The sequence below is a fragment of the Nyctereutes procyonoides genome, unplaced genomic scaffold (genome assembly GCF_905146905.1).
Source record: "Nyctereutes procyonoides isolate TBG_1078 unplaced genomic scaffold, NYPRO_anot_genome, whole genome shotgun sequence".
Lineage (NCBI taxonomy): Eukaryota > Metazoa > Chordata > Mammalia > Carnivora > Canidae > Nyctereutes > Nyctereutes procyonoides.
Window position 1 is genome coordinate 36,197,908 of NW_026575131.1, and position 25,066 is coordinate 36,222,973.

Genomic DNA, 25,066 nt, shown 5'->3' on the forward strand with positions numbered 1-25,066 from the left:
GGAGGGGGGGGGTTTAAACCAGCTCCTCAAGCTCAAATCCCAAGGCGGACGGGAGAGCGCGCGTTCACGGGTTAAATCCCAAACATCACTTCCGGTCACCTGCCCGGCAGCCGTGGCTCTACCTGATCTACCGGAAGTCGCCGCCGTGATGACGCAAAACCGCCCGCCGTGTGCGTGTCCCTCCCAGCAGCCAATGGGCTCCGTCCACCTCCCTGCTCCGGCGCCGTTGCGTTCGGTCTAACCGTGGGCTGTGACGTTTAGGGGCGGAGCGCGGAGAGAGATACCGCGGCCGAGAGCGGCCAAGCTTCTCAGTCGCTCCAGAAGCGGGGACCGAGGGGGCAAAGATGGTTTACATCTCGAACGGTGAGTTGCAGGGTCTTCGGGGGCGGCCGCTGGCCGCGGAGGCGACACCCGGGCTTCTTCCGTCCTCGCTCTCCCGAGACGGCCGAGCGTCCCTGGAGCCCGGAGGCAGGGGCCGAGGTCCCGGGGTGACGACGCTGCCGGCTGCCGGGCATCCTCGCCCCGCTTGTGGCCGTGGGTGTCGGCCGCGTCCTTAGCCGGGGATGACAACTGTGTCGGCGGCGCTGCTTCCACCTGGCTCGCAGTCGACCCGCTCGGTGCTATTCGGGTATCTGGTTACCGCGTTTTAGGGGCGGAGACTCAGAGGCGCAGCTGGGTCCTGGAGGTCGCCTAAAGCATCTCTAATGGTCGTAGACGGTTCAGCCGGATTTCGAGCGGGGAGGACTGTCGTCAGGGTCCTTCTCTGTAGGAGGAGAATTCAACAGGACGGTCTTCCTTCCCCTCCCCCCACGCCCCCAGGAGGGGTAGCGGGTCCTACACGTAATTGTTTGCCCCGGATTCCAAGGGGCACAGGGAGAGGCACCGCCCCCTGTTGGAACCTGGTAACTGTTCCCGGCCCGAGTAGAGAATCTTGAGAGCGACTTAGTTCGGGCGGAAGTGTATGGGGGCACCTGGGTGGTTCAGTCGTTCGAGTGTCCCACTCTGTTTGCTTAGGTCTTGACCTGGGAGGCCTGCGGGATCTGCCCCGCCTGGGGCTCCGCGCTCAGCGAGGAGTCGGCTGGGGACTTTCTCTCCCGACTCCCGTTGGCCCCAACCCCCCTTCTCTCTCTGCCCAAAATAAATAAGTAAATCTTAAAAAAAAAAAAAAAAATGGGGCACCTGGGTGGCTCAGTGATTGAGCATCTGCCTTCGGCTCAGGCCGTGATCCCGGGGTCCTGGGATCCAGTGTCGCATCAGGCTCCCTGCATGGAGCCTGCTTCCTCCCTCTGTCTCATGAGTAAATAAATAAAATCTTAAGAAAAAAACAGTGCCAGGAAAGAAAGGACCCAGTATGACCGGGTCAGACCATTGCCCAAACTGCCTTCCCACCTGTTTGACGCAGGTGTCTTGGCGCAATCTTAAAACACGTAGGATCACTGGAGCTAGATCCTTGTTCAATTGAACTCAATCTGTTTATCTTCAGGGAGGATTCAGGTTTTCAGAAGACTTCTGGCTGAGTACACTCTGCATTTCTTTGCTCTTCATAAAGTCTCCCCTCCTCCTCCTGGTGCAATTAAAAATCTTTGTAACAAGTAGGTTGATGGACACTACCCAAAAGCATCAAAGTTTTATTCTTATTTGGGGGCGCTTGCGGAGTTTGTGTTACGTCCTTTGTGGGTAATGCTGGCAGCTTCTATTTTTGCATTATTGAGTAATTCTTTGTATGTCTTCCTGTGTATACATTATCATAGTGGATCCAGATAAATAACATGAAGGTCCTCTTAAGACCTTTTATTTCACCATTATAGTGAGAAATGCCGCTTGGATCCAAGCAACTTACTTTGTTTGCTCTGTGGATATTGGGAGGGGAAGTTTCTGCCTTCAGAAGCTAGGAGAGAAAAGTGCTAAGAGCAAGATAGAGGGATGCAAGTGCATGCAAAGGGTTCTTTAGAATCACAAAGAGAAAAATGTGTTCTAGTTAGATCTCCTTTAGAAGGATTGAATTTATCAGTGCTTCCCAGTTGACAAAACATTTACTGTCACATGACTTTTTCTTCAATCCTACCTGATGACTAGTCTTGGAATACTTTTTTCAGAGCAGGAAAATGTCCCATCAGCCAATGAAGCAGAGCTATTAAGAGGCAGAACCAAGCGTGTCACGACCCATGCCCTGTCTTGAAGTGTATCTCTTTTCTTCTCAATAACTCCATTGAGAGCTCAGGTCCAAGTGGATCCCTAAAAGTAAGGTGGTCAAAGAAGGAGAAATTGTAGACCCTGACCAAGGGGGTGGAGGTGAATGTGGTGAAGCCCTCGAGAAGATTGAGAGGAGAGGTGGTTGACAGCTCTTCTCCCAAAATATTCCTGATTCTCAAGGCTAAAAGAATGCTAGAACACTAACTTCATGTTGTAGCTTCCATTATTTAAAGTGGTTTGAAAAATAGATCTTCATTTGTGCTTAAGATGAAACTGGAATCCATTGGAGCCCCTGGATGGCTCAGTAGTTTAAGTGTCTGACTCTTGATTTTGGTTCAGGTCATGATCTCAGGGACTTAGGATCGAGCCCTGAGTCCAGCTCCCTGCTCAGTGGGGAGTCTGCTTGTCTCTCTCTCTGCACCCCCCCTACCGCAGTGTGTGCATTCTCTCTCTCAAGTAAATAAATAACCTAAAGAAAAAAAAAAAAACGAGTCCATAATTAGAACAGCATCCCATTAGAGAAAAATTGTGGTTATTTTAATGAACAAGGTGAATTCTCTTCAGTACCTAGAACACACAGACTGATTTCAATGAAAATATTAACATAGCTGAGTGTAAAGATTTGTAAAAGTGTATGTAAACAATTTTTTTATACAGGAAAGAGACTTTGCAGGTGAAAAGAGATTTTCACATTTAGGAAAGTGGAAGTGGTGTGAATATTCTTTTATATTCACTCATCCCATTTGTTTCCTCAAAATACTTGAATAAACAGAGATTCAGGCACCGGCATTCATAGCAGCATTGTCACAATGGCCAATAGATGGAACCACCCCAAGTGCCCATCAACAGATGTATGCATAAACAAAATAAACACATGAGATGGGAGATTAACCAGCCTTAAAAAAAAGATGGAAGTTTGACACATCTACAACATGGATGAAACTTGAAGACAGAAGCCTGTCATCGAAGTAAGAATACTGTGTGATTCTTCATATGAGGTTTTTAGAGCAGTCAAATTCATAGAGACAGGAAGTAAAAGGGTGGTTGCCAAGAACTAGGAGAAGGGAGAAAACAGGAGTTAGTGTTGAATGGGCACAGAATTTCAGTTGGGGGAAGATAAAGTTCTGGAGATGGGTGAGGGTGATGGTTGTACAACTGTGTGAAGGTACTTGATGCCATAGAACTGCACACTTGAAAATGGTTAAAATGGGAACTTTTTATGTATATTTTATCACAACTTAAAAAGAAATCCTTGAATTGTCACTCACCAAAATTAGGAACATAGGAAGGCATTTGACATATTAAAAGAATGACCCTTAGATTGTAGAGCTTTATTTCTCTGAACCCTTTCTTAGAAGGATGCACACATAACAAACCTTTCCTTGGGATCCCTGGGTGGCGCAGCGGTTTGGCGCCTGCCTTTGGCCCAGGGCGCGATCCTGGAGACCCCGGATCGAATCCCACATCGGGCTCCCAGTGCATGGAGCCTGCTTCTCCCTCTGCCTGTGTCTCTGCCTCTCTCTCTCTCTCTGTGTGTGACTATCATAAATAAATAAAAATTAAAAAAAAAAAAAAACAAACCTTTCCTTGTGTTGGCTCCCTGGAACAGTGAACAAGTTGAAAACTGAGTCTTACTGTTCCCTAAGTAGTTAATTATAAAGCATCTTGTATCAGGGATTTGTAGTACTAACTGAAGTTTCTTTTTTCTTGTCTGTAGGACAAGTGTTGGACAGCCGGAGTCAGTCCCCATGGAGATTATCTTTGATAACAGACTTCTTCTGGGGAATAGCAGAGTTCGTGGTTTTGTTGTAAGTGTAACAGTGCTCTTACTAGCCTTGATACTTAAGTTAACAGAAGTACCTTAGTACATCATGTTGAGGATCTTAAACAGGCTGAGCTTTTAACTGTAATTAAAAAAAAAAAAAAAAAAAATATATATATATATTATTAGCTTTGCTAAGGGAAATGAAGACTTCTGTGGTGGTAAAGCTGCCCCCCAAGCATCCAACAAGTATGAATATGATACTTGAGTTAGGTAGCTCGACTGTGACTTAGCCTTGGCAACCATTTCAATCTGCAGCTATGAAGCCAGGCTTCCCTAGTCTAATGCTGGGCAACAGTGCCTCACTTTCTCTCTGCTATTCCAGCTTAGTGTGTATGTGCAGCTTTTACTCCATATTATACAAGAAACAAGGGGAATTAGATCTTGATAAAAAAAAAAAACATTTCAAGCAGTTCTTAAATGCATTTTTGTCCTTTTCCATGCTGTTTTTTTTTTGTGAAGATTATTCATCAGCTATGAACAAGCAATGAACAAGCATGCTAAGTTTGAATATATATATTTGAATGTGACATGGCAGAGAACTGCAGGGATGCAGAGATGTGGGAGACTGCTTCTTCCTTCTTTGACTTTAATTCATATTAAAGGGTGTTGGGCTGGCATGATTGTGGGAGGTGGCCATCAGAGGAAGTTACTCCAGGTGGAAGAAACACAGGAAAGATGGCAGAGAAGTTTGAATAGCAGACTATGATCTTTATACTTAATTGAATTGTTGCTGTGATTTAAGAAGATTAATCTCATGGCTGCGTGTAACATAAGTTAGAAGGGGTTAAAAAAAATCGAAGAGATGGTTTTATATAAAAATACAGTGGGACAGAAGGTCCTTAAGTTGCCAGTGCAAAACTTCCTTAAAGTTTTACACATTTCACCTACTCCTTATTTACTTAAAATATTGTTTTAACTTAAATTCTTCCCCCTCCACAACTAAAAAAGATTCCAATCAGATGAATTCCCAGAAGCCCTTTGCCTCTGGCACACCACCCTAGGCTCCTCCCACAGCAAGGTAACATTAGGTAGGCTGTTCGCAGGGGAAATGTGAAGGAAATGAATGTGCAGTGCTGTTTAAAAAAAAAAAAAAAAAAGACTAAGCTCTGACAGCTGATATAGAGTACAGGAAGGAAGTTGGGGATGGCTCTGGTTTCACTCACTTCTAGTGCCTAGACTCTCTTAAGGTGAGTTACTAGCATGTAAGAAAGACAGGCAATGGTGGCTTTGGCCCAGAACATAGCACATGTGTAGACATGAGCTACATGGTGTTGTCCAGCTGGCTTTGAGAAACATGAGGTTGGAACTAAGTTGGTTTAGTACTCTTTTCGTAGATATAACTGAAACTGTGGAGGTACATTTTACAATGTTGAAAGTGGTATTTATGTTGTTTTTTGCCCTTTGTTTCAGTTTTAAAACTCTGCTTCAGCAAGATGTGAAAAAGAGAAGAGGCTATGGAAACTCCTCTGATTCCAGATATGATGATGGAAGAGGGTATAGCTTTTTAAATTGATAATTGGTATTTTTACCACTCTGTAATTTTAATTAAATTAGCTATTATAGATATTGGCTCACAGAAATAAAAGGTTTAAATTCTATTTCAGAAAATTAATGCATTACTATAAGTTATGTCAGGCTGCCTCTGATTTGATAATTAGAGTCAATTTGACAAAGCTAAATTGTGTATGAACTATCCTGTGGGAAAAGTCTAAATTAGAGGATGAAAACTGATGACAACCATTAAATCTAAAGAGTCCATTTTAAAGTCTGGATTTCTACCGCTAAAGAAAACTAGAGAAGATCAAGCAGCACAGGGTTGGGCTTGCATTTCTATGGAGCTGGGTTTCAGTTAGGCATGTATTTATAGGAAGTACTATTTAGGTCATCACAGTCTTTGCTTGACTCCTTTTCTCATGTGCATTAAGTGTCTGGTCCCTATAAGTATTTGAATTTTCTCAACTCCTGACCTAATTGGTACTTCTTATTTTAAAATAAAAGGATCTATTTGAGTGTTTGAAAGGAACCACTTGATGTCTACTAAACAGTAGAAATTTTTCTTTTATTAGGCCACCAGGAAACCCTCCCAGAAGAATGGGTCGAATTAATCATCTACGTGGCCCTAGTCCTCCTCCAATGGCTGGTGGATGAGGAAGGTAACTTGAAATCTGAAATTACTCTGCAGAGATTTCATTTTGAAAATACCTCCTTAGGGAAGTTTTCTTTAGGAAACAGAAGTTGCCCAATATTTTGTAATTACTCAGGCATCTTATTTGGAAAAATGTTTTATCTTAACCCTTGAAAAATTTGTTGAATTTTATTATCAGTCTTTTGAAAAAAAGGCTTAAAAATGATTAGATTTTTTTGTGCAGATCCAAATTAGTAACTAGTAACTGATTGTTATAACGCTTTCTTTTAGGTAAATGTCTGCTCTAAGAAGCAGACAACTGGACATGCACATTCATAACAGAAGGAAACCATCAAGAAGTAGAGTGCAGACCATACTGGACAAGTAATTGAATGTGTATGCCCAAACAAGGATTGCTCTGTGCCTTCACAGACGGATGAGGTCGTGCTGGGAATTCCCTCCCCAGGGATCTGGCATGACTGACATGCAGTTCTATAAATGCACATGTTTGTCTCATTATCTTTTTTGTATAGTTTATGAAAGTATTAATATAGTTTTAATAAGTAAATATTTTTAGGTTACAAAACTTGACTTCACATCTTTGTATAATTAAACTCCAAATTTGAAGAAAAATAAAAGATTGTGTATTCAGTACAATTAGTGTCACCTTCTTAACTTCTGAAATACTATTCATTGTTAATTTGTTCTCATAAATAAATCACATTGTATTTATTTCAGTGGTATGCATACAATTTTATCTTGAAACATTATATGGAGTATCAGATTTGCTATGAAATATAATTATCAGAGTATTTATAAAGTCATAACCAAGAAGCCTGAGCTACAAGAATGAAGATTAACTAGGTAGTCTTTAAAATCATAGACTTCTGTACTATTTTAACAAATCTGAATTCTAAACTATTGGTTAGGATATTACGTGTTGGCTTTCAACCCCCATGAATGCTGGCAACTCTCCTATTCTTTCACTAGAATGGAAGTTCTGTGAGATTAGGGATTTCATCTTTTTTTACCCCAGTGTTTTGAACAGTAACTACATGTAGGCACTGAAATATCTGTTGGAAAAATGAATCATACTGCTTTGTGTTTAACAGTCTTTTAAACAAAGTGTTCAGGTAAAAGCATTTTTTTTAAAAGATTTTATTTTAGTGAGAGCATGTGCCCATGCATGACGGGGGGGGGGGGGGGCTGCGCGGGGGCAGAGGGAGAAGCAGACTCTCCATTGAGTAGAGAGCCTGACATGGGGCTCAACCTCAAAACCCTGGGATCATGACGTGAAGCAAAGGCAGATGCTTAACCAACTTAAACCACCCAGGGACTCCTGGTAAGAGTATTTATATATATTTGGAAATACTCAACCCTATTTGCCAAGAAATGGGGATGTAGTGGCACAAGATACTGATTTTCAAATAAGGAAAGGGGCAATTACAACACAATTTTAACATTAAGGATAATAGAGACAGTTTATTGATCACCCAAGTATGTGTCAGACATTTTATCTTTTATATTTTGTTAATTCTCACACACTACAATAGGTAGATGATACTTGCATTAAATAGATAACATGTGAAAACTCAGCAAAGTTGTGATGTCTCAGATTACATGGCTAGTGAATGGCAGAGTCATTCTATCAAATTTCCATCTAATGCTCGAGTGAAGAAAAAAAGGCAGAGTCTCAGGAAGCAGTGGCTTTTCTGTGCATGTGATTCATACCTGCCCCCCTGCCCCTTCACCTAACTCCTCTGCAGGACCCTTCTTTAGAAATTATCCTATAATCCCAACTGCATTGGATATTTAGCTCTCCCACTCCGAGCATGCAGTAGGTAGACCGCTGCAGGGCAGGAAGTAGTCTTGAGTCATTTGTGTTCAAATCTTGTCTTTGCTACTCAATAGCTTATGCTCTTGACTAAATTATGTCATTCTCTCCCACTGTACTCTTTACCAAGTGGGGATTACATGTCTACCTCAAGGGATTCTTCATTCAGCAGTATTTACTCCACAAATGCTTAGTGGGCACCTACCATGTGCTGAAAATAACAGTGGCAATTAAGACAACGCTCCTCCTCATGGAGCTTACTTTCTAGTGTGGGAAAACAGCAGCCAAGTACAGACTTCTTTAAAGGAAGTGAGACTTAGGTGACATTTGAGGTGAGACAGGACGAGAATGAGCCAGCTGAGGGAGAAGCACCCAAGGCAAAGCCAACAACGTGAGTGATGGATGGCTCAACGATGAGAAGGGCCTGGCATATCTGAGAAACTGAAAGGAAGCAAGTGTAGCTGGAAAAGCCAACAGAAGGAGAGAGAGAGGACGCCAACTGAGAGATGCAGCAGGAACTGGATTAAGACTGGCTTAATAGGCTAATGGTTAAATTCTGTTCCGGGTTTAATTTCTGAGATAATGCATTGGTGGTATTAACTGGAAAGCTGAGTATGTAGTACTGATTGTCTTAACTACATATTTTAAAACTGGATTATTTGGGGAACTTGCAGAAGGACAAGAGGAAAGCTGCAAGTTAGGTCAAGAGGCTGTTGCAGTCCAGGTGAGATGATAGTAGTTTGGACTAGATAGTTAGTAGGAATGAAGAAGTGGGTTCAAGATACACCTGAGCGACTGCAGGATTTAGTGATGGACTGGACAACCGAAGCTTCCAAGTGGTATTCACGGAGATGGTAAAATGGTAGTGGGGTGGGGGGCGGGTTTCAAGAGTCGCAGTTTGGACGGATTTGAGTTTGCAGTGCTCTGTGGACATCCAAATGGAGACACCGAACAGGCCCCTGGTTATCGGTCTAGATCTCTGGGGCACTTCCAGACTGGAATTACACACCCCGGAGTTCTCTATGTAAAGCCATGAAACCGGATAAAGTCCTCCAGGCGCCGTGAAGAGAGGCGCCCGGGCTCAAGAGCGCCCTGACGTCCGCGGCGGGACTGAGCATCACCAGCGCAGCATGACAGCCAGGAGGACGTGTGGGTTCTGGGAATCCAGGGAGCGGCAGGCCGCGGCGCGGCGCGGGGCGGCGCCAGGAAGCGGCTTCTCTCCCGTAAACGCTCAAAACGAACGAACGGCTGCGAGCACGCTACCGCCGGGACCAACCCCACCGCCACCGCCACCACCACCACCCGCCCCGACAGCCCCGCCCCGCCCCCGCCCCCGCCCCTCCGCCTTCCCGGAAGCCTCTGCGGCGGCAGCCCGGCGGCCATCTTGGTTGCCGGGCGGCCGGCGGGGAAGCTGCGCCTGCGCAGCCGCTCTCCAGCTCCGGCGGGCGCCGCGGGTCCCTGAGGCGGGGTGTGGGCGTCGGTGGCCGCGATGACCCAGGCGGAGAAGGGGGACGCGGAGAACGGGAAGGAGAAGGGCGGGGAGAAGGAGAAGGAGCAACGCGGCGTGAAACGCCCCATCGTGCCCGCGCTGGTGCCGGAGTCGCTGCAGGAGGTGAGGCGCGGCGCCGGGGGCGGGTCTCGTGAGGGCCTTCCGGCCGGGGGGGGGGGGGGCAGCGGCGGCGGCGACGCGGGGCTTCCGGTCCCCGGGCTCTGGCGGCTGGTGCCCGGCGGTGCTCGTCACGCCCGCCGGCGGCAGGACGGGGACTGGGCTTCGGGAACTTTCCAAGCTGCCGTGGGCTGTCGGTGACCCGCACTCCGCAGGTGGAGTCCGGCACCGGGCAGGCACCGTTTCCTTCGTGAAGGGAGCCGCAGGTGGTGGGGTCCAGTTCACGCCTGACGCCGGGGAGAGAGGCAAACGACCGTCTGAATAGACGTGAAGAGTTTGTGTGTCCGCGCCAGAGTTACTTACAGTTGCAGGCAGGCAAAGGACCTGGGTGTCTGGGTATCCTTAGGGATCGGTGGAAAAAAAAAAACAAAACAGAAAACAACGTTCCCGTAAGAAACAAAATGGGCAGATTCACAGGAAAAAGCAAGGAGGCATTGATAATGCTCGGGATTTCATGTTGCACGTCTCCGACACGGCTTCTTAACGGGGGGATGGGCTGAGGATAACACCCGACTGGCCTGGCACCTGTAGGATACATGGCTGGGTGCCCGCTCCTGGGAAACCCCCAGGGGTGTTCCCCACCCATCTAGTTGAGGGAGCACACTGGGTGGTCTGTAAGGGCCTTGCCTTCCCGCCCACTAGGATTCTCCCCCATTCTGTGAGTGGGAGAGCTCACCGTTGGGTATGGGGCAGCAGGTATGAGGGCATCGTGGGGATGGGCTAATGCAGAAGGCCATAGGGAGGTATTGGGCACACACGGCAGGTACCTCCCCTGACCCTGATGGCCTGGGAGCGCCTAACAGGAAGTGGCCTCTGCACCAAGACCTAAGAATGATTGGGAGCTAGCCAGGGGGGATCTCCGGGAAGGAGGACAACATGGAAGGGACAGACCTGGGCCAGGAGAGGGCATGAAGTATTGGTGATCATGATGTCTGGAAGTGAGGAAGAAGGAGGAGCAAGATTGGGACCCAACGGTGGCTCAGCGGTTGAGCGCCTGCTTTCAGCCTAGGGCCTGATCCTGGAGACCCGGGGTCAAGTCCCACCAGGGGCTCCCTGCATGGAGCCTGCTTCTCCCTCTGCCTGTGTCTCTGCCTCTCTCTCTGTGTCTCATGAATAAATAAATAAAATGTTTGCTTTTTAAAAAAAAAAAAAAAAAAGGAGCAAGAGGTGAAACTGGAGAGCTTAGGGGGGCCTATCGTGAGAGTCTTAGAGCCAGAGTCTGCTCTCTTCTGAAAGGCAGCAGAGAACTTTGGAAGAGCTAGCCAGACTCTGAGCTACTTGAGTAACTAAATTAATGGTCACAATAACTCTATGAGGTAAGAACTTCATCCAGAGCAAGGAAGTGGTGCTGTATGAATTTGAAGCCAAATCTGTGAATCCAGAGCCTGGGCCCTTAACCACTATAGCAGCATTTCCTTTAACTTCGGTCAGTTGTACCACACCCATTAGTTTTTCCATGTTCTCTGTGGCTTTTTCATATCTATTACTTTCTTGATAACTGTTTTACTCAGTTTTATATTTTTTTATTTTTTTTTTAATTTTTTTTTATATATTTTTATTTTATTTGAGAGAGAGGTGAGAGAGTGAGCATGAGAGCACAAGTGGGGGAGAGGGAAAGGGAGAAGCAAACTCCCTACTCAGTAGGGAGCCCAATGTGCGTGGCTCCTTCCCAGAACCCTGAGAACAGAACCTGAGCCAAAGGCAGCCTCTCAACCAACTGACCACCCAGGTGCCCCTACTCCGTCTTTTTTAAGCAGTAATATTTGGGAAATGACTTGTGGAGTGTACTAGCTTGTTGTTTCCTAATATGTTAAAATAGGTATGAAATTATTTAAAAATATTTGTCCATATACTTCAGGAAACTGCCATTACTAACCCCAGAACTTCCCAGTCAATGTGCTGTAGTCTGTGTTCTGTAAATGAAGTACAGGTATCCTGATGGCAAGCAGCTTCATCTTTTTGCTCCAGTCTACTGGACGAATGTCTCCCATAGTGCAAAAAAGCTTGGGAAGTACTGTTTAACATCATGCCAACCACTTGAAAGAGATGCATTCAACAAATAACTCTTAGCTCCTGTGTGCCTTGCACTAGGCGTAGAGTACTGAGTAAGAAAGAAGTGATTCCTTTTTACGTGAAGGTTTTTGTTAGTTGGGAGGGCAGACAGTAAATAATTATAAAATGATAGATGACATGAAAACTATATTGCAGGGGGTTAAGTAAACCTAGTCTGATGATATTTAACTTCAGAACTGAAGGGAGAAGATTTACGAGGGAGAAAGGATATGGCAGGCAAAGGGAGTTACCTGTATGAAGACAGACAGTGTGATGAGTTAAGAAATCAAGAGAGATCTAGATTGGGAAGATTAAAGAGACCAGAAAGGAGGTGGTTCTTGAGTAGGGCTGGACAATAGGTTCTTGATCTCACAGGTTCTGGACTTTATCTTATGGGCAAGCTGTGGAAATGTTTTAAATGGAGACCTGCAAGAAGACCCAACTGTAGCTCAAGAGCAAAGCAGAGTAGGTGCTGGCTAAGGAGTTGTGCAGGAATGGTGGTTCTTCACAGAGGTATCCTCTTGTCACAGGAATTGTCAGAGTCCCTTCTTCCCCTGCTCTGTACTGAAACCATGGGTCCTTTAATGAATTTATGAGGCAAAGGTTCCCCAACTGATTGAGATTCTATGTTTTGCTCCCTTGCGAATTACAGATCTGAAACAATTACCATCTAAAAATAAAGGTCACAGTAATCACGTGTCCTGACGTGCTGCTTTGTCATTTCTTGTTCACCATTTCTCAAGAATGGATTGTAAAATGCAGCAAGGTTTTCTGGCCTATGAAGATAGAATTGTGAACGCTGGCATTTTAACACCAAACTTTTGCCAGATTAGGTGAATAGCATAGAACTAAGAAGAGGTAAAATGTTTTAAAAATGATAACCGAAATGTGGTTTATGCACACACTGAGTAGTGGTTGCTGTATAAAAAGCCTTACTTTTCAGCATTACAAAATAGTAATTCTCTGCTTACATGAATTTCTTCCCTAACTTGTTCAACCAGTGGTTGTCAAACCTGAGTGATCATACTGATCACCTCAAGAACTTTTGAAAGTTGCAGATTCCTAGGCTCCCTTCCTGGAAATTCTGAATCAGAATATTTGTACTGGAGGCTTAGAATCTAGTTTTTTATTTACAAGCATCTTTAGGTAATGGAGATTTAGCTAGCACTTCCCTAGTCATCGTATTCCCTACACTTATTCCTTGTCTGTTTCCCCTAGTAAACTGAGAGTTCTCCCATGGTCAGAATTTTGTCTTGGTCACCATTGTACCCCAATACCTGGCCCAGAAATGCCCAGTAATTGTAAGTTAACTTGCATTGGATAATTACGGTTTCATTCATTTAAACAAGTGTCGACCTATGTACTGTGAGTCAGATCCTGGGAGCACAGAAATATGAAATGAATTTGCATTCAGGCAGAGAGCAATAATTGGATGCCTTTCAAAGAGCTACCTTCAACTGAATTATTTTGGTACCTGTGAGTCTGATAGTTATTACACGAAACTAACTTCTTAGTCTAGCCTGTTACCTTTATGTTATTTAACTTGTTACCTATATATTATTTACTAAGGTCACATTCCTTTGTTTTATATTGGCAGCAAATCCAGAGCAACTTCATTGTTGTCATACATCCAGGTTCAACAACCTTAAGGATTGGCCGAGCCACAGATACACTTCCTGCTAGCATTCCTCATGTCATTGCACGAAGACACAAACAACAAGGGCAGCCACTATACAAGGACAACTGGCTCCTAAGGGAAGGACTAAATGTAAGTCAGTAATGGAGGATCTGGAGAGAAAGCCCAATGTTGTTTCCTTGAGACAGCTTAGACATTCAGGTATACACAGTAAACTTGAATTAATATCTTCACGGGTTTAATGTATTTTAAAATAATAACATCATTCAGGGGTACAAAGAACATTTTTCATTTGAGCTAGTAGTTTAAGATTGTAAAGAAATAATTATGACAAGCAAATAAAAATTATTTTAGCCCATTAATATGAATTGGGTATTGATGAAGGTGATTTTTAAATGGGCAATACAGAATTGTCACTCACTTAAAATGAAGCATTAAGGTCTCTCAACTGACTGCTCCATATTTTTCTCTTCCAGATACTTAGAGTTTATATTGAGTTTGTGTTTTCAATCCATAAGCAAATTGAATTGTTATAATCACTTCTTACAATCTTAGATCAAATTATAATTTAAAGGCAGGACTATGTATATCCTTGCAGTTAGCATTTACTTTATCTTACCTTGGAGATGGTAATTATCAGAAAAATTTTTCATGGTAGATGTTAAAGTGTGCATATTGTTTCATAATCCACTTTTAAGTTTTAGGTGAAAGGTAATTTTAGGAACCTGTAGGTTCTATACTTCTGATAGTAAGCTTTAGGGTTCCACTTTTTTTTTTTTTTTAAAGCATAACTAGAAGACTACCTAAGCTCATTTCTCTAAGCCTAGGTGTAACTTTGAGGGTATGAGAGTCTAAATCCATTTGTATCTTTGGATCTCACAGTTCTACTGTAGGGCCTAAATTTCAAGAGTAAAATTTAGGTATGAGAATTATGTCAATATTTGGAAAAGTCTCTGAAATACTTTGTAAATACTAAGTAGCTATCCTGTACTTAGTCCTCTGAATGACTTTATCACTTAAACTTCACTTGAGGCTATAGATTTTTACAGATACTTGGTTTGTGGTGTTTATTTTTGACTTTTTTATTCATAAATAATAAGATTATTTTGAATTCTTAAGATATATTTGGCTAAGATTAAGGAAATGCTGCTACTTGTTGATGAGGGATATTTCCTCTTGGATTAAATGAGTAGTCTGACACATTGCTTTCTCTTTTCATTAAATCCTTTCTGCTGCTCATCTTTCACTTTTTTTTCCCAGAAACCAGAAAGTAATGAACAAAGACAAAATGGCCTTAAAATGGTGGATCAAGCAATATGGTCTAAAAAGATGTCAAATGGTACAAGACGGATTCCCGTGTCCCCTGAACAGGTTCAGTCTTAACTCTTTTTTCAGATTTATTCCATAACCGCTGTTCTATCATAAGTGCCATTCATGTGTTCTCTCGATTTCATTAAGCAAATAAAAGATGGGATTTCCTTAAAAAAGGAAAAAGCATTCATAACCACCTACAGAATACCCAAATCAGTGTCACAAATGCTTGGACAAGCCAAATAATTTAAAAGATGGTATTTCTTATGGCAAATTGATAAAAATTTATAGTTTACTTGAGAGTCATAAGTGTGTAATTCCAGGATTCCAGGGAAGCAATTTGCTTACTACATTTGCCATTTTAATATGATGAAAAATACTATTAGGAATGGACAGGAGTTGGCATATATGTAAATGTGTATTCAGCTTTAAGCAGAGTGCAGTAATAATTTTGGATTGGTTATGAATCACAATCTCTAGGTATTAAAACTATGGGAACAATCAAAATTTTGGAAAAGGCCAAGAGTATCTTTTTGTGACCAGTCAGTATTTTGCCAAATATTTAGGATTTGTGATTAAATTTTGCTAACTATATCTAGTCTATGAGAGAGGAGAAAAGAGGACTCATACTAGGTTTCTCCCATTCCCCCTCCTTTTTTTCTTACATAAAATTTTCTGGTGATTTTATTTCAGGCACGTTCCTACAACAAGCAGATGCGACCTGCAATTTTAGATCACTGTTCTGGAAATAAATGGACCAACACATCTCATCACCCTGAGTTTTTGGTTGGGGAAGAGGTAGGGACATCCAGTTCTAGTTGTTTCCTAGAATTCATAATCTTCCTTTCAGGCCCAGATACACATACAGGCTCGTGTGATGTTAGATACTCTACTCTCAACATTTAGAATAGTCAGCAAATGTTAACCATAACTATGGCCTGAGATTTTTAATGTGAATCCAGAAAACACCCAGAAGAAGTTTTAACAATATATTCATCTCCCCTGTCTTTTCTAGGCCTTATATGTTAATCCATTGGACTGTTATAATATTCACTGGCCTATCAGAAGAGGTCAGTTAAATATTCACCCAGGACCTGGGGGCTCTCTCACAGCTGTTCTGGCAGATATTGAAGTAATATGGTCTCATGCAATCCAGAAATACTTAGAAATTCCACTGAAAGATTTAAAGGTGAGGTTAAATTCCCAGTTAACTTGGATTGGCTTTAAGATTCTTGGGCAGCCCAGGTGGCTCAGTGGTTTAGCGACGCCTTCAGCCAAGGGCCTGATCTTGGAGACCGGGGATCGAGTCCCACGTCAGGCTCCCTGCATGGACCCTGCTTCTCCCTCTGCCTGTGTCTTTGCCTCTCTCTCTCTCTCTCCGTCTCTCATGAATAAATAAATAAAATCTTAAAAAAAAAAAAAAAACAAAGGTTATATTGATCAGTAAAAGTGCCTAATACTGAGTTGTTTGTAATCTAATGTCCTTAGAGCATTTTGTCAGCCTTAAGGTGTTGAGGACAGCTTTCTTTCTTCACTGACTTCACCTCTCATGCTTTCTCTTTTTTCTTACTCTCTTTTTTTGGTGTCTCTATCTATTGCTCTGCAACCAGCAAGCTTGGTCATGTTTGAGCCTTATCACTGGACCTTTTTCAGTTCTTATTATCTTATTTTTAATTTCACAAGGTGTTTTTTTTTTTCTTTTTCAGTTGAAGTATAGTTGAACACACCATTGTTACATTACTTTCGGATTTATAGCATAGCGATTGGACGACCGTATTCATAATGCTGGTCTCACCCCAAGTATAGCCACCATTCTGTCACTATGCCATGACAGTACCATTATAGTACCAGTGACTATGTTCCCTGTGCTGTGTCTTTCATCTCCATGACTTATTCATTCCATAACTGGAGGTTTATCTCTCCCAGTCCTCCTTACCCATTTTGCCCACCCTCCTTCCCCCTCTAGCAACCACCAGTTTATTCTCCATGTTTGTGTGTCTGTTTCTGCTTTTTTTGTTTTGTTTTGTTTTTAAGATTTCACATATAAGTGAAATCGTATGGTATTTATCTTTTTCTGACTTACTTCACTTAGTGTAAGGTCCTCTAGGTCTACCCATGTCGTTGCAAATGGCAAGATTTCATTCTTTTTTATGGCTAATATACCATTGTATGTATGTACCACATCTTCACACATTTATCATTGGATACTTACGTTGCTTCTGTATGTTGGCTATTGTAAAGAATGCTATAATGAACATAGGAATGCGTATATTATTTCAAATTACTGTTTTATTTTTCTTTGGGTAATAACTAGTAGTGGAATTACTGGGTTGTGTGGTATTTCCATTTTTAACTTTTTAGGAATCTCCATTCTGTTCTCCGTAGTGGCTATACCAATTTACATTCCCACCAACAGTGTACAAGGGTTCCTTTTTCTCCACATCCTCACCAACACTTGCTATTTCTTGTCTGTTTGATACTAGTCATTTTGACAGGTTTTAGGTGATATCTCATTGTGGTTCTGGTTTGCATTTCCCTGATGATGAGTGATGTTGAGCATCTTTTCATGTGTCTGTTGGCCATCTGTCTATGTTCATTGGAAAAACGTCTATTCATGCCCTCTGCCCATTTTTTAATTGGATTATTTTTCTGCTGTTGAGTTGTATAAGTTCTTTATACATTTCAACTATTAACCCCTTATCAGGTTTCAGATCTCACGTTTATGTGTTTAATCTATTTTGAGTTTCTTTTTGAACAGGACTTAAGAAAGTGGCCCAGTTCCATTCTTTTGCATAAGGCTGTCCAGTTTTCCCAGAACCATTTATTGAAGACACTATCTTTTTCCCAATGCTATTCTTGCCTCCTTTGTCAAAGATTCATTGATCATATAAGTGTGGGTTTATTTTTGGGCTCTATTCTCTTCCATTGATCTATGTATTTTTGTGCCAATACCACACTATTTTGATTATTACAACCTTATAGTGTATCTTGAGATCTGGGGTTTTGATACCATTTCACAAGTTTTTAATATAAAGGAACTTCAGCATTTCCTGTTTTTCATTAAACCCAAAAGATAGAGATTTGAGCTTTGTTCTGGGCCTCTAACCATTGCTTCCATCCTTTAGAGAAAATCCTCTCTGAAGACAAGTGTAGTGACATTTATTTTGATCTGGCTTTAGTATTAATGGTTTTCTCTTCTTTTTTCTTTGTTCTTCTCTTTAGTATTATAGATGTATCTTGTTAATTCCTGATATCTATAATAAACAGCACGTGAAAGAATTAGTGAATATGATCCTAATGAAGATGGGTTTTTCAGGTACGTCTGATAATTCCTGAGAAATCTGTTTGAAATGAGATTGTTTATCTATTTTACTGACAAAGTTAATCTAATATACCGCCTTATTAAAATGCATATTCTAAGAGGATCAGCCATGCTTGGACAATTGCCCAGATGTTCCCAGACTTTAATGGATGATTTGTCTTAGGATCTTTACTGCTCCCTAGCTGATTGCTCCTTTACCTTTGTGTTTTAGGAATTGTGGTCCATCAGGAGTCTGTGTGTGCCACCTTTGGAAGTGGTTTAAGCAGTACATGTATTGTAGATGTTGGAGACCAGAAGACAAGTGTGTGCTGTGTGGAGGATGGGGTCTCTCATCGCAATACTCGGTAAGGACCTTGGAAGGTAGCATTCTCTGCTTTCTCCCCTCACAGCCTGTTCAGCTATAAAGCATCAGAAGTTAAAAAGAAAATTATTATAAGGAATTATATATTCAGAGTTTGCATAGGAAACCAAGATTATGGAAGTGCAAATTCTAGCAAGGCTATAAACCACTGATTTTATCCTTCCTGTTAGTACTATTTATGCTTCCTGTTATGAGTACATAACAGGAGCTCCTGAAAATCCTAACTTCTGTTGTGTGCTTTCCCACAGAGGCAGTGTATATATTAACCCTGTGTCTTGCTGTGGTCTGATGTAGAGATACGTATCATGCTCACAGCAAAGCTTTAATTACACAAGTCATGCAGGGGAAAATAGGTTTTCAGGTCCAAAATCTCTATCTAGCATTATGAGCATTTGCTTTTGTCATAATTGTTCAGTGAGTGATGAGTAGTGTTCTGGTCAGGTCCCTTCATGATGTCATCACTGATATAAGAGGTAATAAAGTAACTTAGGAGCAGATTTACTGCTTGTCCTTCCTGAGATAAGCCCAACAAAGGTAAGCACACTCAGGCAATACGCATACAGAATCTCTGCAGCATTTTTGTGCTCCCAGGATGGCTTCTTCAGGATGCCGTAGTGCTTTCTGTCCCTCACATATGTAGTTCAGGATCCAGGGCATAGAAACATTTAAAAGAAGACCTAAGCAGTCCATGCAAAAAGTTGATCTGTTGCCTCCCATCCCAAATTACAGTGAATTCTAAAATAGTAAGTTGATTTGGCTCATCCATTGGTTATGTATTATTTAATGCCATTGAGTCTCACAGTATGGAGAAAACACTGGGCCCGGGTCTCCTACCTCTAAAATAATATAGCAGTGCTCTTTGCAAATCATAGAACCATTCAGTTAGTTGGTGGTATACTCTTGAAAGTTCTCTCCCGTGAGTCTGTCTTATGGGGTCACTGTTTGTCACCTCGATGTATTAGTATAGACAGGCAAACCACTATGATATGGTAAATATGGTAACTTAGAAATGAGTTGCATTAAGGCTGTTCTCTTTCTTGGAAACTTTTTGCAAAAGCATGACTGCTGCTAGGTGCTCATCACTGATGGTTTGCTAGAGTTCTATTTCTCCCATCTCTCCATCCTGTCCTTTCATTCTTTATTCCTAAAATAAACATCTTTTGAGACTTGTTAGGTTTCACTGTGCCTAGTTGAGTTTTTGAAATGCCCTTTGCACCTTCTTGATCAACAGATTACCCACCTCTTTTCTCTTTTAACTCTAGGCTCTGTCTGGCCTACGGGGGGTCTGACGTGTCAAGGTGTTTTTACTGGCTCATGCAGCGAGCTGGATTCCCTTACCGAGAATGCCAACTAACAAATAAAATGGATTGTCTTCTTCTGCAGCATCTTAAAGAAACTTTCTGTCATTTAGATCAGGTGGGAGCAAAACCAAAATTGCTGATTATTTTTGTTACTAGGAAGAATTTACGATGTTCAAAAGGCAGTTAAAGGGATCCCTGGGTGGCGCAGCGGTTTAGCACCTGCCTTTGGCCCAGGGCGCGATCCTGGAGACCCGGGATCGAATCCCACGTCGGGCTCCCGGTGCATGGATCCTGCTTCTCCCTCTGCCTGTGTCTCTGCCTCTCTCTCTCTCTCTCTGTGTGTGTGTGTGTGTGTGTGTGTGTGTGTGTGTGTGACTTCTCCCTCTGCCTGTGTCTCTGCCTCTCTCTCTCTGTGTGTGTGTGTGTGTGTGACTTCTCCCTCTGCCTGTGTCTCTGCCTCTCTGTGTGTGTGTGTGACTATCATAGATAGATAGATAGATATAGATAGATAGATAGATAGATAGATAGACAGACAGCAGTTAAAAATATAAGAGAGGCACCTGGGTGGCTCAGTTGGTTAAGTGTCTACCTTCAGCTGAGGTCATAATACCATGGTCCTGGGATTGAGCCCCGCATAGGGCTCCCTGCTTCTCCCTCTCTCTGTCCCTTCCCCGGCTTATGCGTGAGTGTGTGAACATGCTGTCTCTGTGCCGCCCCCCCCCCACCACCTCTCTCAAATAAATAAAATCTTAAAAAAATATATAGCAGTATTCTACCCTTTCAACCCAAGTTGAGAGAGCCTTAAAGTTAAAGCTCTTAAGGAGTTAAGAGTGTTTTGGTAAGGTCAGAGCTGTTAGGACGTGTCTCAGGCTCTGGAAAATACAGCTGTTTTTTTTTTTTAAGAGTGAGTATTTAGCAGATTTGTCTCTCTTTAGGATCTTTGATCAAGATGTAGGTAAACCTTTAGGTGTAATGCATATGTAGGTATAGACATTTAATTAAATGGCAGCAACTGAAGTGCTTTCTTAGTGTTGTGAATAGTCAACATGTAATCTTTGCTGTATGTCAATTCCTACCTTTTTATGCTTTCTGTTTCAGGCCTTTTTATTTTCCCTGACATTTTTCAAGCAATCCTAATTCTAAACAACAAAATTTTGAGAAACCTAAGACTGGGTATCATTTCCCAGTTACTGAGGGAATTGGCTTATTGATTTGGATCCTTGTTTGAATTAATATTTACCGATAATAAAGATAAAAATGCAGATGACAGAAATTTCAGACATGTTAAAAGTAAGGTGGTATATCTGAACTATTTTATTAAGTTCCAGTTGAAATGGGGGAAAAAAAAGAAATGGTAGAAAGTTGCAGAGCAGCTTTATTATAGGTGAGATTTGGATAGTAGAGAGGCTTGTCATTTGAGGAGTTTATATGCACTTTTACTGGTTCACTGACAGCATCTTTTTCTGGAATCAGGACATCTCTGGGCTTCAGGATCATGAGTTTCAAATTCGACATCCAGATTCCCCTGCCCTACTTTACCAGTTTCGATTAGGAGATGAAAAACTCCAGGTAATGTGTAGTTGTGTATTTCCATGGGTAGAAAGAAAGCCATCCAGGTTCAGTCAGATTAAGAGAATATATACTTGTCTGAAACCTCATGAGGTCAGAATGTCAGCTGGTTTAGACTGTCAGCTAAACCAGCTTTTAAGTCCCTGATAGTATACAGATCATAATAGATGTAAAGACTATCTTTTTAATTAGCCACTGTATGATTAGTTATTATTTAGAGAGGGGGTACTATTCTTACTAAGGAATTTTAAAATAGCTTGTTAGGCACTCGAATTACATTTGCTTTGACATTTCTCTCTGTGGTATCACATCACTCATTCAATTGGATGATTTCTGTAGTTTTCTGACCTCTTCTGCAATGAAGAAATAGTACTCCCAAAAGAGAATGCTTACTCAGTCTGGCTTCTAGGGTCTAATCTTCCAGTTTTGTTTGGGGAAGGACAGAGTTTAATGGATCAGTATCCTTGGTTGATATTTGTTTTCTTCCTTGCACAGGCTCCAATGGCTTTGTTTTACCCAGCAACTTTTGGAATTGTTGGACAGAAAATGACAACTTTGCAGCACAGATCCCAGGGTGACCCTGAGGATCCTCATGATGAGCATTACCTGCTAGCCACACAGAGCAAGCAAGAACAGGTCCGCAGTGATTCTGGTGTGTGAGGAGATAGCATTGTCCCTGCAGGATAAGTTTGCCCATCATTAATAGATCATTGCAGTCGCTAGAATCTGACTGCATACTAAAGCTGATACTGTTTTTAGGACTGTAGATGAAATGAAGTCTAAATTTAAAATCCAGATGACAGATTTCTTCATTCATTCAATAATCTGATTTTCAGAATGCCAGTCCACAGGTTTAAAAGTTTAATGAAGATACTTCCTTTTGGTGTATACGGTATTTTCTTTTGAATATTTATTCAGTAGGGAATATTTTCAGTAAAATCTGACCTGTTTTTAAAATCATAATGTAATGTAAATGGTATGAGGTCTAGGCAGAAAGCTGAATTCTTTTGTCCAGAGCTGATTATCCCAGTAATAGGATATTTGATATAAGGGCACAAAGTAAAGCTCTTATCTGCCAGTGAAACAGCAGCTCATGATGGAGAAAGGAGGGCTCTAAACCTGTTCTAGTCCTTGTCCCTGATCATGAGGTGGTTAGGTAGGGTCTGAAAATGAGGATTTCAGAATAGCCACAGGCACAAGAATCCTACTGAACTCCACTTAAAAACTCCATTCAAGCAGGAAAAGTCTGTGTATGCCGACATTTTCAATTTTAAAATCCAACCAGTCGTGATAATAATAAGGTCGTGAGATTTGCTCTGCCTGCCAGTGACTGCTTTGGGATTGTCTGCACATCCTCATCTTTTGTACACCATGTCTCACTCCCAGGTGATCCGGGAGAGGGTCCAAGTGGTTGGCTATATACTAGCATGTATTCCTTCTGCACCACAGTAATGCACCTTTGCTTTATAGTAGTGTAAAGCACTATAAAATAGCGCAGTAGGGAGGAGTGGGGTCTAGCTGGAGAACATCTGTTATAGTCCTACCATCTACTTGATTGTCCTTTTAATTGATTTAGTCTGCCAAAGCTACTGCTGACCGAAAGTCTGCATCCAAACCCATTGGATTTGAAGGGGAACTTCGTGGCCAGTCTTCTGATCTTCCAGAAAGACTCCATGCCCAGGAGGTGGATTTGGGATCCTCCCAAGGAGACTGTTTGATGGCTGGCAATGAATCCGAGGAGGCTCTCACAGCACTGATGTCCAGGAAGACTGCCATCTCTCTGTTTGAAGGGAAAGCCCTGGGCCTGGATAAAGCCATTCTTCACAGCATAGACTGCTGTTGTAAGCATGTTTCAGGGGCCAGTAGCAGTTATTGAATGTGTTAAAGCTAGACTGTGGGTATGCAGCATAACATATGCATTGAAAAACTGGAGCACCTGCTTTGCCCTTGTGTTGTCTGATATTAGAAATTGGTTCCTGGTCTCATTGGGCACATAGCCTAGTAGAGGAGACCAAAAAAGTTAAATTGTCACACAAATGGGAAACCACAACTATGGCAGGTGCTACAAAGGTGAACTAACTAAAGGATACTGACTTTCAGAGCTTCTGATTGAGGGATTTAATAAGGGATTTTTAATAGGAGGAAGAAGTGTGGAGGATGGGAGGCAGGGAAACCTTTCTTGGGAAAGAGCCACTTAAGAGAGATTTAGGAGGTGAGTGGGGGTTAGCCTGTCAGGATGGCATTCTGGGCAGAGGAAGATGCCTGTGTGGAGATTAGTATGGCTGGGGACACTGGGTGCCAGGATGAAGCTAGAGAAGCAGTGAATACACACCGTATTGAACTTTGTAGGTCCCTGTAGAGATTTTGGTCTTAATCCTGCAGGTAGAAAGTATGGTAACAACATGTTCATGTTGGTGTTTTGCAAGATTCTTCTGTCTGCATTGTTGATGGGTTGGAGAGAAACCTTTGAGGAGGCTTTTAGAATTATCCAAACGAGATGGCGGTGGCTTGGCCCAGGGTGGTGGATATGGAGAAAAAGAGTGGAAGGAATATCATTGTCTTTTCAGCATCTGATGATACCAAAAAGAAGATGTACAGTTCCATCCTGGTGGTGGGAGGTGGTTTGATGTTTCATAAAGCTCAAGAATTTCTGCAGCACAGAATTCTCAACAAAATGCCACCTTCATTCAGACGAATTATTGAGAATGTGGATGTGATCACAAGGCCCAAGGTCTGTTGTTGGTACAGTTGGCTTGCATACAAATGAAATCAGGACTGATTCTAATTGTAATGTATGTGGACAGATAAAATGCTGGGATGCATGAGTTTGTGTCTGGGCTGCTCTTAATTAAGGGCTTGGGCAAGTAGAAGAATTTCAGTGGGTCACAGATTTGGTGCAGGGAGCTTTTGGCTAGGGGCCTGGCTTTCTGGGTGTTAGTCCCAGCTCTCCTCTCCAAAAGCTATGCCTCTAAAGGGACAGGCTGGTCTCACATTGGCCAGAACAGCTTCAGTTTTTGCTTTCATATTTAAGATCTGCTGCTGGTCTATGGACCAGGGCATCTTTACAGATCCTTTTGGCTTGAACTGTCTTGGAAAGAAACATAAACCCTGGAATTTAGAAAGAGATGGTGTCTGTATTTCATTATATCCCACGAACAATTCCTGGGAATGTTCTTATTTATTTTTAATCCTGTGGGAGGGATTATGGCATACATTTATTCTACTCTAACTTCAGAATAATGATTTCCTTACGTATGTTCCTTGAGTATGGGGCCTATTTGTAAAGTAATAGTATTGAATGGTAGCATCTTCAGTAATAAACACTAAAGTTTTCTCATCAGTTGGAACAGAAAGATGTCTGTAGTTAATGGGTCCTTTGTATAGATGAGTCTTTAATGCAGGTTGAAAATCTGGCTTTTTAGGTATTGACTCAGCAGGTTTTTTCTACCCCAAATTAAGGAAATGATTATACGTCTTACCTGCTTTTGCTGAAATATCTTTATCACTTCCCTAGGACATGGATCCCCGGCTGATTGCATGGAAAGGAGGGGCTGTGTTGGCTTGTTTGGACACAACACAGGAACTATGGATTTATCAGAGAGAATGGCAGCGCTTTGGTGTCCGCATGTTACGAGAGCGAGCTGCTTTTGTATGGTGAAAACAGGCAGAAAGTCCCTATTGAAGACCAAAAACAGGCCTCCTGGTATAAAAGACTCTTAAAAATATGTATATTTTAATTTATTGACTCAGATGCTTAAGTTTCATGGAAAATAAATGAATTTTAACTTATGTTGACAGCAGGACATTGGTGTGAAATTATAAGCTGCTTTTGTAGTCAGGATACTTAATAAATATGAACTTACTCTTCAGT

At 42.1% G+C, this 25,066-nt stretch overlaps 2 protein-coding genes across 4 annotated transcripts; both read left to right on the forward strand.

The window, feature by feature from the left end:
* Nucleotides 1–218: 218 nt before the first annotated feature.
* Nucleotides 219–6,175, forward strand: SELENOK (selenoprotein K). The gene is made up of 4 exons (XM_055344878.1): nucleotides 219–363; nucleotides 3,911–4,001; nucleotides 5,429–5,512; nucleotides 6,085–6,175. Exons 1-4 carry the CDS (start codon nucleotides 345–347, stop codon nucleotides 6,173–6,175), a joined length of 285 nt encoding a protein of 94 aa, XP_055200853.1. The 5' UTR covers nucleotides 219–344.
* Nucleotides 6,176–9,361: 3,186 nt separating this feature from the next.
* ACTR8 (actin related protein 8) lies at nucleotides 9,362–24,998 on the forward strand. Of its 3 annotated transcripts, none has more exons than XM_055344108.1 (13): nucleotides 9,362–9,589; nucleotides 13,293–13,463; nucleotides 14,592–14,702; nucleotides 15,336–15,440; nucleotides 15,658–15,831; nucleotides 17,865–17,958; nucleotides 18,176–18,308; nucleotides 19,588–19,741; nucleotides 21,100–21,195; nucleotides 21,691–21,831; nucleotides 22,772–23,036; nucleotides 23,763–23,926; nucleotides 24,710–24,998. In XM_055344108.1, the coding sequence occupies exons 1-13, from the start codon at nucleotides 9,467–9,469 to the stop codon at nucleotides 24,851–24,853; spliced, it is 1,875 nt and encodes a 624-aa protein (XP_055200083.1). In that variant the 5' UTR covers nucleotides 9,362–9,466; the 3' UTR covers nucleotides 24,854–24,998. The 3 variants fall into 3 exon arrangements, with proteins under 3 accessions (XP_055200083.1, XP_055200084.1, XP_055200085.1); XM_055344109.1 differs by having other exon boundaries at nucleotides 9,571–9,589; nucleotides 13,330–13,463; XM_055344110.1 differs by lacking the exon at nucleotides 9,362–9,589 and adding an exon at nucleotides 9,856–9,954.
* The last annotated feature ends 68 nt before the right edge of the window (nucleotides 24,999–25,066 follow it).